The sequence below is a fragment of the Hakea prostrata genome, chromosome 1 (genome assembly GCF_041222555.1).
Source record: "Hakea prostrata isolate BN-2017 chromosome 1, UWA_Hpros_2, whole genome shotgun sequence".
Lineage (NCBI taxonomy): Eukaryota > Viridiplantae > Streptophyta > Magnoliopsida > Proteales > Proteaceae > Hakea > Hakea prostrata.
Genome location: NC_142600.1, coordinates 71,414,495 through 71,430,920, shown reverse-complemented (window position 1 = coordinate 71,430,920; position 16,426 = coordinate 71,414,495). Strand labels below are relative to the sequence as shown.

Genomic DNA, 16,426 nt, shown 5'->3' with positions numbered 1-16,426 from the left:
AACTTGTAATTTAAAGAATGGTTGCTATGTAATTTAGAACATAATAGTGGGTGGTCACTAATTCCACCCCAATAATATTGGGTGCCAAATTAGTGATTACGATATTAAACTCTTTCATCCCCCTATTTACAGGTGGATCCCACTACTATTATGTGGTAAAGAAAAAAAGATCAAGGGAGCACCTTCTTCTCCCCAAACGAGGAGGTGATCCAGACTCTTCAATAATTGTGGGTAGTCACTAATTTCACCAATAATAGTGGGCACCAAATTAGTAACTACCGTGTAAAAAACTCTTCAACCCAAATCATTTTATCCATCACTTAACAGAAATCTTAATTGTGAGTAACTTGTAATCTAGAGAGTGGTATTTATAACATAATAGTGAGTAGTCCTTAAGTTCACCCCAATAATAGTGTGTGCAAAATTAGTAACTATAGTATAAAAAATTCTTCCCCACCCCCCTATTTATAGGTGGATCCCACTCCCACTATTATTATGTGATAAGGGAAAGAAACGTCAAGGGAGCACATTGTTCTCCCCTGACGAGGAGGTGATCCAGACTCTTCGATAATGGGGGTAGTCACTAATTTCACCCAATAATAGTGAATGTCAAATTAGTGACTACTGTGTAAAAAACTCTTACCCCCCAAATCATGTTATCCATCACTAACAGAAAAATCTTAATTGTGAGTAACGTGTAATTTTGAGAGTAGTTGCCATGTAATTTAGAGCATAATGGTGTATAGTCATTAATTTCACCCCAATAATAGTGGGTGTCAAATTAGTGACTACCGTGTAAAAACTCTCCCCCCCCCCCCCCCCTCTCAAATTTACAAGTGGATCCCACTATTATATATGTGATAGGGAAAAAAAAAAGTCAAGGAAGTACATTGTTTCCCCTTACAGAGAGGTGATCTAGACTCTTCAACAAGTTAAGGGTCGAACGGAGTCACCCTTATTTTCTAAATATTTGTGACATTCTATTTGGAGATGGGATAGGCTTCCGTTGATACTGATGAGTCCAGATCACCTCCATATTGCTTCCTTGATACTTTTTTCACTACATATATTGTGTGGGACTACGTGAGACCCATTGTAAAGTGCTACTTTTGAATTATTTGATCATATTCAAATGAGAGTCCCATGCAATTTGTGATGAAAAAGTATCAAGTGAGCACTAATCGAAAGGAGATCCAGGCTTGATAGTGATACCAATCCTAGCACCTTCGGTCAACACTTTTATCATTTATTCCATTATGACCATAATTTTTTTGTTGTATTATTAAAATAAATTGACAATTTTTTTAGACAACTTTTTCTTATCTGAAAATTTACAATTTATTTAAGACTGCCTTTCTCCTGCATATTTTCTTTTTTACTTTAAACATGTTAACTTTCCATTATGTAATGTAGTCTTTTAAAATATTCTTCATAAGAAAATAATTTCATCCCTTTTAAATATAATAATCATTATTATCTTTCATCAACTTTTTTACACAATTAATATTTTCAAGATTTCTACTCTTTCATTTCCTCATTTTAGTTGCCTGATAGGTAAGTTTTTTTTTCAATTCATTGAATGTTTGGATATCTTCACGTTTTTTCTCCTTTGTGTTTTCGGACAATCTTTTTTGTTTATTTTTAATAAATAAGGGTGTCATGTACGAGTAAACCCGTCTTATCTAGGAATATAAACCAAAATATAAATCCTACATAACCCTACAAAGCTTAAAAATCTCCAACCAAAACCCTACCTTGTAAGGATTATTCTAAGCCCGACTCGCCTTTCTATTGGGAAAATCGATTGTGATAGAATGGATTGAATTGATCAGTGTAATCTCAAGCCCTCTATTTATAATGAGGTTAAAAGAGCATTATTACATAAATACCCTTACTTTGGTAACAAAAAATATAAAATTACATGAACCAAAACTCTAACAGAATTGAACTCTTAGTGGAATTCGACCAACACTCCCCCTCAAGTTGAAGCATAGATATTAGTCATGCCCAACTTGCCTATAATAGGAATGAAAACTCATTCCTTCAAACCCTTAGTGAAAATATCTGTCACTTAATCTTCGGATCTCACAAAAAACATGCAGATGAGCCCTTGTTTCAACTTTCTTAGAAAAAAAAAACTTGTCAATTTCAACATGCTTAGTTCGATCATGTTGCACAAGATTATGGAAATAATAATGGCAACCTTATTGTCACAATATAACATCATAAGGTTTGGAACTCAGACTCCAATATCTTCTAGCAGGCTTTTCAACCATAGTAGCTCACAAACTCCGTCTAAACTGAAATTTTACAAAAATTTCTATCCGATGGAAGGTTGGGCCAAGCAATTAAATGCCATCTTTATAAACCCAATCACCCCCATTTGAGAGCTTCTACCTTGCCTATTGAGCATTTATTATCTCAAAATTCTCAAAACTCTCAAATTGGTGAACAAGCATTCATCACTTGCCTTCCAACTTCACTCAACTTTGAAGGACATTCCAAAGTTGTCAAGCAAACTCATTGGAGTAAAGCTTTGAGTGATTGAAGGTCATTGAGACTTCATTAATGGTGCATCTCTTCCATTGAGCATTCATATCATTGCATCATATTTACACAAGGGGTAAAGTGTCACACCCCTTGTTAGGTAATATCTTTCAATTCTTCAAATTGTATTGATTGTTCAATTCTAGTCTAGGTTGATTAGAATTGGTAGAGGGTGCTCTTGCCCTACTTAGAACAAAGATTGTAAAGGGTGATCTTACCCTACTTAGAATAAAGATTGTAAATGGTGCTTTTGCCCTATTGAACATAGATTGTAAAGGGTTTGATATCTACCCATTGTTTTGAAAGAGAATCACTAGTGGAATACTCTCTTGAGGCCAAGAGATGAGTGGACGTAGGCTTGCAAAGTAGAACCACTATAAAATACTTGTTTTGTGGATTGATTGCATTACTTAATTATCATTGAAACCTACAATTTACATTGTATTTGCAATTAAATCAATAAATTAGGCAAATCCACTAGTTGCAACCTATTCACCCCCTTCTAGATTGCCTTAACAGCCTTCATGCCAATTTTTAGGAACAAAAACAGATGATAGAGATGATATAAAAGAACGGTAAGAGTCATAAGAAACATATTTAGTTATGGAATGCCAAGTACAAGATCAAACTCCTTTTCTAACAGCAACAGGAAGATCATAAGAAGTAACCTAAAGGGGAACAATAGAATCTAATTATGAAGCAATAGACTGAAGTGGTACCATGTCACTTTTCTCCACCTGCTTTGGCCGATTGTAATTCTTCATCTGAGAAGCCTGCACGTCCTTATTCTAGTCAATCTTGTTTTGAAAGATTTCAATAGTGTAACTCATAGGAGTGGTCTCCCCCTGATCAAGTTCTTCACATGGTTCAGAAAATGAAGGGGGAGAATTAGAATCCTCAGGTATATTGTTTGAAGTCTCCCCCTGGTCCGAAAACTCTTCTTGAACTCCTAATTGACCTTTGACTCTGATACCATGTTGAGAAAATCGATTGTCGTAGAATGACTTGAATTAATCAGTGTGATCTCAAGCCCTCTATTTGTAATAAGGTAGAAAGAACATTATTACATAAATACCCTTACTTGTGTAACAAGAAATATAAAATTACATGAACCAACACTCTAACAGAATTGAACTCCTAGTAGAACTCAACCAACACTTTCCAACTTACAAAATCTAATGAATTATTTGACTTTGAGATTTAATTGTCCAATCCAACTTCTTTTCTCAAAATCTGCTACCCTTCAGTCCAATCATTAAGTCACCAAAAGAGACTACCAAAGAAATCCTTTACTTGAACTGTATTACACTTGCTCCATGCTTGATCACCATTACATGGAGCAAGAATTTGATGGGTCAAGGCTTGAGTGTCGGGATTTGACGAACTGATCCCTTTGTAAAGTAGATATAAAGCCATGGCTCTTCTCCAAGAGAAAAGGGTGCAAGAGCTTGGAAGCCAATTCGAGTAAAATTGATACAACTAGAACCTTTCTTTTCCTAAGGCAGTTCCAAATTTGTTTTCTTCTTCTCCTAATCCTTTTTACCACCTACGTTCCTTAATTTGTCCCTAATTTTGGTGTAGGGCCTTGTCGCTTCGCTAATGAGCGAGTTGATTTCTAGTTCTATAAAAGTGGTTCTATAAGGTGCTTGATGGTGCGGATTGCATTAGGTGTTGTAACATGGGACATGACGCAAATAAGGTTGCTGATTGGATGACTAAAGTGATACTTAGTGTTGAGTGTTCTTTGATGTTCATTTAGAATGTTCCTTCAGATTTGGAGGAGATTCTCATGGCGGATTGTATTTTTTGTTGTTCTTAGTTCTCTTCTTGGGTCATTGACCTCGTTTAGTGTACCGAAAAAAGTAGGAAAAAAAAACCATTTCATTTTGAGCCTTGAGAAGGCAATTCTTAAAGCATTCAGCCTTCAGAGGAATGGCTTCTTGAGTAATTTTTTTCCCTCCAAATTCTCTAGTTTGTTTGGGTTTAGTCTTTGCTGTTGAGGAAAGATCAGATTGTGATTGATACTCAGTAAAAATAAGAAAGAAATAAAAGGAAACTATGGTTGTTTCTGGTGTAAGGATGACATATTTCCTTCATGTTTTAGTGAGAGATTTCCCTTTTTGTGCACCTCAATCATATATAGTTCTTTTCAATTGTCCTTTGCCTTCCAGGTACATCTATGATCTCTATCAACCATTTGCTTTAATAGAAATCAAAGTCAATTTGAAATGAGAAAAATAAAAAATAAAAGAATTTGAACTATGCTCCTCAACCAAGAATAGTTCAGCTTCAAATGGTATGCCAAATTCAAAAAGAAAACCCAACATCTAAAAACAAGTTCTTCCCAGAAAATGGAATATATTCCAAATGGCTAAATAAAAGGGAAATGAACTAGAAATTGTCCATAAAAGTGATTGGATAAATAACATGTTAAGCTATTGTTGAAACCCGTATAAATGCAAGAAGATTAGAGCAGTTAATTTGAAAGAAGTACCTTAGGGCCAGCAAAAAAATGGCGAAGTTTAACCAAGAACAAATATGCATTAATGGGGGTAAGGGCATTTGGGTAGTTTGCATTTTAAATTTAAATGAGTTAAATGGGAGTGGGAGTAAGGGCCTTTAGGTCATTCTACCCATCACTTAATAGAAAATCTTAATTAAGGTAACTTGTACTTTTGAGAGCGGGTGCCATGCAATTTAGAGCATAATAGCAAGTGATCACCAGTTTCACCCCAATAATAATGGGTGTCATGTAAAAAACTCCTCCCCCCCCCCCCCAAAAAAAAAATTTACAGGTGGATCCCGCTACTATTATGTGGTAGGGAAATAAACGTCAAAAGAGCACATTGTTCTTTCTGGACAAGGAGGAGATCCAGACTCTTCAATAGGCTAAGGGTTGGACGGAGTCACCCTTCTTTTTTAAATAAAATCTATGACTCTGTATCATATCGGTTTACAAACAAGATAGGCTTCCGCTGACATTAAGGAGTCCAGATCACCTCCATAGTGCTTCTGTGACCATATTTTAATGCATATGTTGTGTGGGACCTATGTGGGGTCCCACTTTTGAATTATCTTATCATTTCATATGTGGGCTCCACACAATTTATGATGAAAAAACATCGAGTGTGCACCAATGGGGAGGTGATCCCAGCTCAATACTGATATTGATCCTAGCACCTTCTCACTAACAATATTTTTATCATTATTCCGATACATGACCATTATTTTTTTTTGTTGATATCAAAATAAATTAACAATTTTTTTCTTGTCTGAAAATTGACAATTTATTTTAAGACTTCCTTTCTCCTGCAGATTTTCCTTTTTACTTTAAACATTTTAATTTTCCATTATGTAATGTAATCTTTTGATATAACATCACTCGAAGGATCTTAATATGAAAATATTTTCATCCCTTTTAAATATAATAATCATTCTTGTCGATCTTTCATCAACTTCTTTTATACAATTAACATTTTCAAGATCTCTACACTTTCATTTTCCTCATTTTAGTTGTATTTTTGTTTTTTGGTTAAGAAATCCATTTATTGAGGTAAAACCGAGGCACTAGGATTACAATCACTGAGCCAGGGAGTGGATAAGGGCTAAACAGTTGTACCCTCAACAAACTGGGCCTTCGTAGCTTAAACATCTCCTTCAGTATTGCAAGTTCTAGTAACAAATGAAAAACGACAATCCTCTAGGTAAGAGGCGAAATGAAAAATAACTCTAACAATACCTGAGATACAACTTGGGGGCTGGGAGGTCTTTTTCCCACAATAGTTCACCAACTCCAAGTTATCTTATTCAAATATAACCATCCTCCAGTCTTCCTAAAGTTCATAACTCATAGCCCTTCAAAGAGCTAAGGCAGCACCCACCAAGACCGAATCAAAATTCATCGGATCTGAAACAGCAAGCTGGTTCTTGCCCAAATGGTTACAAGCAATCAATATCAAACCACACAATTTCCCATTATCAGTGAAAGAAGCATCATAATTCATTTTTATCCACCCATCTGGAGGCATCTCCCAAAGTTCATCAACATGCTGAACCTCTGAGATGTGACCTCTCCTTTCTAAAAGAGTAGCACATATAACTCATCTGCTCATCTTGCTGTCTCCATAGCTACCTGTGCGAGGGACCAAACTCTTTTATTGAGGCAATGTGTAGACATGCCATTCTTCATAACCTTCTCATCAATAGGAAGGGACTTGATTTCCTTCAATCATGCATGCACCTTAGGATTCTGCGATGAAGGCTTATAAGTTAACAACACTCATTGTTGTTTCGAAATCTACCTATTGTTATTTGGTTCACTACTGGTTCAAAGCTAGTTCCTGAGGATCAAAGAAAGTGAGAGTGGGCCACCTCTGAGGACGAGAAGCCACCTCCAATGATTAAGTCAGATTTAAGAAAACACAAATCCTCGTATTAAGGTGTAAATGTTTTAAGAAAAAATGTCTTCTTTGGAACTTGCATGAGAATAAATGATAGAGTTATTGTGACTGGGCTTACCCCTTCTTTGTGCTGAATGTATTGCTTATATATCGATTTCATACCTCTAAGGTTGCAAGAATTTTACTGTGCAATCCCCCATATCCTCATGGAGGGTTGAGATTACTCATGATGGATTGCTTAATCACCAAGTTAAGAGCTCAATCTTCCTGAAAAAGCTTCAAACCAGCTGCATCCTATCCCCAATTGATCAGGAGCTCAAAGTCATACGAGCTTAGATGCAACAACTATCCCTTAATTCCGCAGAAAAAATGTAAGGGAAAAACACTCAAAAAAGCTTGAGCGAATGAGAGGGCTTCCTGATGAGAGTTGGGGAATTTAATGCTGGATTTAATGCCTTGATTGACATTTGGATTAGATGAGTCGAATCCCCTTACAACGTTACTTTCCGAGAATTAGCATCTTCGGCGCCAAGTAAGGTATCATCCAAGAAGTCCCAAATGCCATGTGGCATTCACTGAGGGACGTTCTCCAAAGCCAGCATTCTTCCGAGAAGTGGCTTGTCAAGAAGTACTGAATAATCCCTTCAAACCGGGTTTAGCCAAATGTTCCTCAAATGCATAATTTGCATTGGTTTAACGGTTTAAACCATGATGTGTATAACACTCACAAACCATGTAGCTTGAGCAAAATAGCAACCCAAGATTATATGATCAAAGGACTCCAGCTCTTGTCCACAATGAAGACAACCTAAATCAACCTGAAATGTCTCTTGGCCATTACTTTCCTAGTAGCTAATCCATCTGCACAACCACGCCACATCAAATGTTCAATCTTAGGTAGGACAGGCGCTTTCAAGATGAAGTTCCAAATGGCCAGTTAGAGACTCTAGAAGATGATGCTTTAGCTTCAATTTGCCTAACAAACTCCAATTGAAGGCTCTTGTAGACATCCTTAATTGTTATCAAACCATTCTTCAAACCTGTCCACACAACTCTATCGTGGTGGAACTAGCTGGCTCTCAGGCTATCCCTCTTCCGAACGTTGTAAGATTAACATTCCAATAGTTGTTGCGATAAGCTTGGCCCCGTTTTCCTCCTGGGGCGCCCCCTCGTTGTGTATCCCTTCATTTCTCCCCCCTCTCTTCCCCTTTCTGTGCCCCGTGGGTCCTTCCCCTCCCCGCTTGCCGCCTGTTTTTCCCCGCTTCGTTTGGTGGAGTTTGGCTTTGTCGGGCCCGGGGTCTGTGTGCCCCCTGGCTGCCTCTTGGCACTGCTTTTTGGGTGTATGAGCCCTTGTCTCCCCCCTTCTTTTGGGGGCATTCTGTCCCTGCTTCCTGGTTTGTTTTGCCCTCCCCCCCCCCCCCCAAGAATTGGCTGCTCGCTTCCTAAATTGATTGTGTGAACTCCGAGGAAGCTTAAAATGACTACATGCATACTGAGGTAATGCAAAAGCCACTGACTTCAACATTACTTCTTTTCCAACATGGGAAAGTAACTTTGAGTTTCCACCCTTCTAGCCTTTGGGTCAACTTGTCAGACAAAATTTGAAATCTTTTTTTGAGGTACCGAATTTCCTGGAGGTAAACCAAGGTATTTAGTATGGGCCTTTGCATGAGAGATTTTTAGTAAGCTAGAAAACCATTTTAGAAACTTAATAGGGGTATTAGGGCTAAAGGTAAGATTGGATTTATTAAGATTCACAGCCTAACCATTAGCCCTACAATACATATCAAGATAAGTCTTAAGATTGCACACTTTTTCAAGGTTCAACTCCAAAAACAAAAGACTATCATCTGCAATCATTAAATGAGAAATAGAGAGGAGCCCTACCTTTCACCCAAATGCCCCTCACAAGTCCTTGATCCTTCTTGGTGGTGGGGGGCAATAAAAATGTGAGCAAAAAAAAAAAAAAATAAAAAAGAAAAGGCCCCCCCCCCCCCCCCCCGGGGGGGGGAAAAGCGGCGCCCAAGGGCCCCTTTCCCCAACCCCCAAAAAAAACCCGGGGCCACAAGCTGATAGGCAAGTGTTTTCTCAATTCATCGCATATTTGGATATCTTCACGTTTCTTCTCCTTTGTTTTTTCCGACAATCTTTTTTATTCATTTTTAATAAATAAGGGTGTGATGTACGGGAAAACCCTTGCCTTATCCTAGGAATCTAAATGAAAATCCAAATCCTACCCAACTCTACAAAGCTTAAGAATCTCCAACCCAAACCTTACTTCAGGGTTCTTCTAAGCCCGATTTGAGGAATATTGGGTCATTTAAGTAATTCAAACTCAATTTAGTATTTAGTTCAGATAAAATTAAATCAACACAAGATCAGGCATGGCCAAGCCAGATTGGCCTTAGGGATAAGCCCGAACTTCGAACAAACCGTGACAAGGCTTGTTAATTTGCAACTGAAAACTGTCTTTCGATCTGAAAAGTTGGGCCAAGTTCGGCCAAGTTCGGGCCGATTAGGATCAATTCAGGCCAACAGGATTTTATTGACATCCCTATCAACAAATTTAGCTATGTCATTCTAATAAAAATAATTAACAATTTCAATGGCATGCTTATGAAAACAATCTGACTTGGTTATAGCTTGTTACATCCCTTTGTTGCTGATGAAGATGCATTGATTGCATGATTGTTTCTTCAATCCTGCGATAGTAGCTGCCGCTGGCACACAATTCGTTTTGGAGATTTTTTCCTGCTTTTCTTCGTCGAAGACTTTCATGTTTCCAAACCCTTCTGTCTTATTGCATTAGCTCTAATGAAGAAGCAAACCAGCAGGAAGGTGAAGCAACACGGGCTCCATCCACCAAAGTGGAACTCGTTATCTTGATTCAGTAATAGGAAGCACACATAGAGGTATTATGGAGGTGGGCAATGCATTCTATAGCACATTGACCATATCTCCTTTCTAACAGGTCTGGCCACTAAGAACTGGAGCTACATTAACAAAATCTCTTCTACACTATTTGAGAAACGAAAAATAACATAATTGAGCTCAGAGAAGATCAAAAAAATAATCTAGGCCTTGCCCTATTTCCCAGATAGAGATGCCAACCCCAAATTTTTTAGCTTCTTCCAGGCGCTTTGAGATTGACATCAGTGAAGGGTAGAACACTGCATGCTTGATTCGTCTGTCATCAAAGTAGACAAATAGATGCTCTGCGCTGTCTTCCTCCCACTGCAACACTGGCTTGTGCTTCTCCAACAAAGATAGGTATTCCTTGCCAGTGATAGCACCACCACCAGAGCCTGCCAAACATACCATTTATATATTAATAAGCCTCACTTAAATTGCTGCATAGGAGAAAGGGAACCAGATTTTAAAGACACGGGTAGACTTGGTCACCTCTATTCCAATTCCCTATAGCACATGCAGGAAACTGGAAATTTTATACATTGTTTGAGACTGTCTAATCTACAGTCCTGGAAAGTAAAATGAAGCATCACTGTAACTCCAAAAAAAAAAAAAAAAAATGTGACTGACACAGAAGGGAAGATGGTCAAAGGTTTAAATTGGAAAGAAAAATTCAGGTTGCACTGAATCATCTATGGTTACAGTGAGGAAAGAGACCCCATAAGGGAGGAGGGCAAATGAAAGAAAAGGATGCCAAATGATGTTGGAAACCCCTTCAATCAGTCCCATCATGTCATACACAATCAAGTGAATTACCAATATGGAAGATCACATATCACGATATCAATATAGAAGATGATCAAACCTAAAAGTATGAAACTATTTGGACTTAATATGTACTCTTCTCCAACTACATACCTTCCGAAAGGATGAAATCATTCCCATAGAAATTGAAGCCAAGGAGTATCTTGTGAGCCACACTTGGATCACTCTTGGTAGCATGAAGCAGCAGCTGTAGAACAGCTTGGATCCATTTGAGAGGAGCATTAGGTCCTGGGTTTTGAGGATTAGAGAAGTCATATGTCATAAGTGAGAAGCCATCTACAGCACTGCTCAGGGTTTGAAGATCTTCTGGCCCAAAATCATGTGGATGGAGGTTCCTTGAACGTGGTGGACCTATAACATAAACCAATTGTAGATTGTACTCATGTTTCCTCTCTGAGTTCACTGCATGCAACGCATCCCCAAGGTCTTTGATGAACTGCAGTGCCTGGACTAGTTTACCAACAAGGCATAAATTTAGTTGATGCAGTAATATGACAGTACTGAATGAAACTGAACATGAATCAATTTGTACAATTAACATGCATTCTCTATGCACCAGAAGAAAAAGGAACATTCTTCCACTAAAGAGGAGAAGGCTGACAGTGCATATCATACAAAGACAACAGCTCTAACTTCCATAGCTTCTAAATGATGTTATGCCACCAACAAATAAAAGTATCAGAAGTTTAACTATCAAAAAAAAAAAAAAATCCACCATTTCAACATTTCTTAATCTCAAAAGTTACCAATTTACACCAAAAGCAAAAAAATGAAAAGCAAGGCAATATCTCTAACCATGAAGATGATGTTACACATCAAGGCTTAAGTACAATCTCCCACATATTGTTGAAATCATTTTGCCCCTATTTCAATTGTTTCTCAATCTCAAAGCGTTGAGAACGTTTCTAGTTTTATAAATAAAATACTTGTTCATAAAACTTTTCTCTTAATGATTCTTGAACCATCCATGCAAATAATACAAGAGGTAAATCCATGAAAGATCCAACATAAAGGGCATGCACAGTGCAAGAGGTACCAGCCACAGCAAGGTCTAGGGAGGATCATAAGACAGTGTTAACCCCACTTCATAGAGAGACTGTTCCACATCTCAAACCAGCAACTACAGTGTTAACAATGGGCCAACCTTATCATTGTGCCAAGGTCTGCCCTCTATCAACTAGCCAACATAGCCAAATTAACTAATATTAGTCCCAAATAGAACCCTTCTAGCTAAGGGAAAACAATAGCAGAACAGAGCACACTGGATTTTGATATTGGGCAATGCACAGAGGTGGCCTGGTCAGGGCTCTTAGGCTTTTAGCATCTTTGCCTCTAAGGCAAGCAAGATCTCTGACTATATGACTGTCAGAAGCAAACAGAGACAATTCCAGTGCATGAATAATCACTACTTTGATAGCTGTGACACTAACTACAGGATCAATAAACAAGAATACATCAGGTAACTTCTTCCACACCCTTTCTTTTAGTGATTTTTAATTCATCACAACTGCACAGCATGCCCTGCAGCTTGAGTCAATAAGATAATTAGAAGAAGAAAAAAATCTTCCACGTTCCATTACAAATCTGTGAAAGTTAGATTTCTCAATAAATTAAACGAAGTTCTTCATCATCAAGGACATCTAGAAAATTCCTTAGCATTTTCTCAGAGGTTATTCCCTGATTCCTTCGACAATGTTGTCAAGAGAACTAAGAAATATTCCTCTTTAACATAACTCTTAGTAGAAAGCACTCATGCAGGGATACCATATTCAGTGCCACCTCAAACAGGGAACAAGAAAGAAAATTAATTGTCTTCACAACTAAAATAGGGAAGTGCCAAAAGTTTTTATGACTTCTCTACATCTCAAAACAGTGAAATGTTGGGCCTCGACAAGATCAGGAGAATAGATTGAAGGGAAATTGCTAATGACATACTTCTCATGCCAGGATCATCCAAGACACCATAACCTGCCCACCTCGACCAAGATTCTAGGATGATTCCATCATATCCCATCTCCCTGTATAAAGTAAGAAGTCAGTGGACATGAATGATGGTTCTTGAAGAATCTAAAAATCACATAAATTTTTTTTGACATATTGAGACTTAGAAATAGGAAATGAATGCTCATGCATAGCTGTGAGCCCATGATACTCCACTTATAGCATATACCCAAATCCAAATTCCATAATACAAATTGACAAAATTCTCAAACAAAAAGAAGGCGTTACTTTTTTAAATTGACCGATTGTTGACTGTTTTCTGGCAGAGAAAAGAGTACCTGGAATGCTAAAGAAGTCCAGATAGGACTTATATGCAAAGAATTTCATCTGAGTATTAGAAATCCCATAAGCAGTATAAAGGGTAGAAAGGTTTGGGCCAAATTGGCACTTATTCCTGCCAAATATCATTTGAGTAAATTATTTTGTTATTTCATTTACTTAATTATTCATAAATAAGCAGTCAGTTGATTAGGAGGCGGGGGAGCATATGTCTTACAACCAGGGGAAATTGGGAGTTACAGAGAGAAGAACAGAGAAGAGAATAGAAAAAAACATGAAGGATTGGGAAATCAATTCTTTCATATCTGTCCTCTGGTGCTCAATTACATTTATATCTATAAACCTAAACGGTTACTCAGATCTGATCTTTGAATATCTTTTCTCTTCACCGCTCTCTTCACCTCTAACAAATCCGAACATTCTAGTCAGTATAATCTCTGAGAGAGGCTGGGGGACTACTCATGCGTGTGGATCTACGTGGCAAATTAGGTGGCCTTGGTGGGACTGATATAGGTGTCTAACGTGTATCATTGCCATCCCCATGTAAGACAACCTTGTCCTCAAGGTTGAAAGTAGGAAAACAATGTTGAAAATCTGCCAAAGTGACCCAGGTGGTGTCCTCTAGAGGCAGTCCTTCCACTGGACTAACAACTGTGTGGTGCCAATGCCGGCAAGAAAAACCTAGCGAGTTTGAAGGATGGCCACAGGAAAGAGGTTCGAAGGAGGAAAATGTGGAGTGGTAGTGAACGGTAGCGGGTTACCTGTGCAGGGTTTGAGCACCGAAATGTGAAAGACAGGGTACACTCGTGTTCCTGCAGGCAAGGCCAATTTATAGGCAACCTTTCCAATTCTGTTCAACACCTGATATGGACCAAAATAATGGCGACCAAGCTTGGTATTAAGGCGTCGAGCAACAGTAGATTGTCTGTAGGGACGCAGGCGAACGAATACCCAGTCTCCCACCTGGAATTCCATATCAAGACGGTGGCAGTCTGCGTGAAGTTCTATTCTTTCTTGGGCACAAAGTAGATTTTGTTTGAGAGTGGAGAGGAGCTGCTCACATGTTTGTAGGATGTCATCCACAGTATCATTTATAGTGGTATGAGGTAGATAATGACTCTGAACAGGGGGAGGATGTCTATATAAAGCCTGATATGGAGTGGTGTTGATGGCAGAATGGTGGGCAGTATTATACCACAATTCTGCCCAACCCAAGTATTTCGTCCAGCATTGGGGTGCATCAACAACAACAAAGCTGTGAAGGTACATCTCCAAGGTGTGATTTAGGACCTCGGTTTGACCATTAGTTTGGGGATGGTAGGCAGAGCTGTAGGCCAATGTAGTTCCTTCCAAAAATTACTTGAGAACTGAGGATCCCTGTCGCTCACAATGGTGTGTGGAACCCCATGATGGCGTAGCACATCAGAGAAAAAGACTTCAGCCACGTGTACGCTGGTGAAGGCACTTGGCAACGGGCTGAAGTGGCCATATATAGAAAGTCGATCAACAACCACCATGACAGAGGTTTTACCTTGAGAAGGAGGAAGCCCAGTAATGAAATCTATGGAAATTGCTTCCCAAACTTGATTAGGAATAGGTAAGGGTTGGAGTAACCCGGCAGGGTGTTGCCTAGGAGTTTTGAGTTGCTGGCAGACCTGGCATTCAGAGTATTTTTGAACAGCCTTGGCAACCCCGTTCCACCACACGTTGGCTGTAAGCCTTTTGAGTGTGCGCATGTACCCCGCATGACCACCAGGAGGAGAGTCATGAAACTCTTTAAGAAAAACCTTGCATAAATCTGAAGTAGAAGGCAATAAGACTCGCTCTTTGTATAGTAAAATGCCATTACGGTCTGCATACTGTTGGAACTCTGCTTCGTTTGTCTAAAGGCCTTTATATATGCGTTGCAACTCTGCAGATGTTTTGATTTCTGAGAGTAATTGTTCAAGGAAAATAGGTGAAGGAAGTGTAATTGATAATGAATTGAAAGAGGGCGTCCGAGACAGAGCATCTGCTCCCTAGTTCTCCTTTCCAGGTCTGTATTGGATTTCAAATTCAAATCCCAACAGCTTGCTCAACCAATAAGTGGTGTTTGAATGACCTGGTAGGTGAGATCCTAAAGACTTCGGTGATCGGTTCGGATGATGAATCGATTACCGAGAAGATATTGTCTCCATTTGGAAACAGCTTGAGTAAGAACGAACATTTCTCGAGCATAGGCTGAAGCAACTTGTAATTTAGGGGACAACTTGCGACTATTGCAAGCAATGGGATGCCCGTGCTGGGAGAGAATGGCTCCGGCACCATTTCCTGAAGCATCTGTTTCTACAATAAATGGTTGTGAGAAATCAACAAGGGCAAGTAAAGGCGCACTAACCAATAGTTGTTGTAAGGTGCAAAAGGCATGCACAACGTCTTTATTCCACAAGAATTCCCCTTTTTTTTAAGAGGTTCGTTAGAGGTGTTGCGACCTGAGCGTAGCCCCATATAAAGCGTCGATAATAACCAGTCAAGCTGAGGAATCCCCGAATTGCCTTCAAAGTGCTGGGTATAGGCCAGTCCAAAAAGGCGGTTACCTTTGAATGATCAACCGAGAGCCCCTTACCATTCACAATATGTCCTAAGTATTCCTCCTCAGTTTGCCCAAAGGAACATTTGCTTTGTTTGGCGTATAACTGATGTTGCAGCAGCATGTGTAAAACTATCTCTAAATGGAACAAGTGATCCTCCCATGTTTTGCTGTTGATTAATAAATCATCGAAGAAGATGAGAACATAGCAGCGTAGGAATTGTCAAAAAATCTGGTTCATGGCTGCCTAGAAGGTGGAGGGAGCATTTGTTAAGCTGAAAGGCATTATGAGAAATTCGTAATGACCTTCATGTGTGCGAAAATCAGTTTTCACAATATTGTCGGTTCTTACGCGGATCTGGTGATACCCTACTCTAAGGTCAATCTTTGAGAAGAAGTGAGCTCCATGGAGTTCATCAAACAATTCATTAGCAGTGGGTATCGGAAATCTATTTCGGATGGTGACAGCATTGAGAGCACAGTAATCTACACAAAACCTCCAGGTACCATCGCGTTTTTTAACTAGGAGCACCGGCGATGAAAAAGGGCTGATACTTGGCAGGATGATGCCATTCTGTAGCATGGTGGTGACTTACCGTTCGATCTCTTCTTTCTGGAAGTGAGGATAACGGTAAGGTTTAACGTTTACCGGTTGAGCCTCTTTTTGCAGGTGAATGACGTGATCTTGGGCCCACGGAGGAGGAAGCCCATTCGGTTCGTTAAATACTGAAGAGTAATGGGCCAAGACCAGTTGTAAATCTGGTTTTGCTGTGGGCCTTGTGGGCTTGCTCTGGGGCGCCATTTACAACCTTAATAAGACCACCAAATCATGGGCTTCATAATTTCTGCGTAATAAATGATGTTGCAGCTGCATAGGTGAATGTTCAGTGGCCAT

At 39.1% G+C, this 16,426-nt stretch overlaps 1 protein-coding gene across 1 annotated transcript in view; it reads right to left on the bottom strand.

The window, feature by feature from the left end:
* Positions 1–9,047: 9,047 nt before the first annotated feature.
* Positions 9,048–16,426, bottom strand: part of LOC149029760 (Glycosyl hydrolase superfamily protein) — a 35,918-nt gene continuing 28,539 nt past the window's right edge. Inside the window, exons 6-8 of the mRNA XM_089142101.1 lie at positions 12,618–12,700; positions 10,776–11,132; positions 9,048–10,252 (exon numbers count right to left, since the gene is read on the bottom strand). Of these exons, the coding sequence (XP_088998227.1) occupies positions 9,999–10,252; positions 10,776–11,132; positions 12,618–12,700 (694 nt within the window). The 3' untranslated portion in view covers positions 9,048–9,998. The remainder of the gene's footprint in view (positions 10,253–10,775; positions 11,133–12,617; positions 12,701–16,426) is intronic.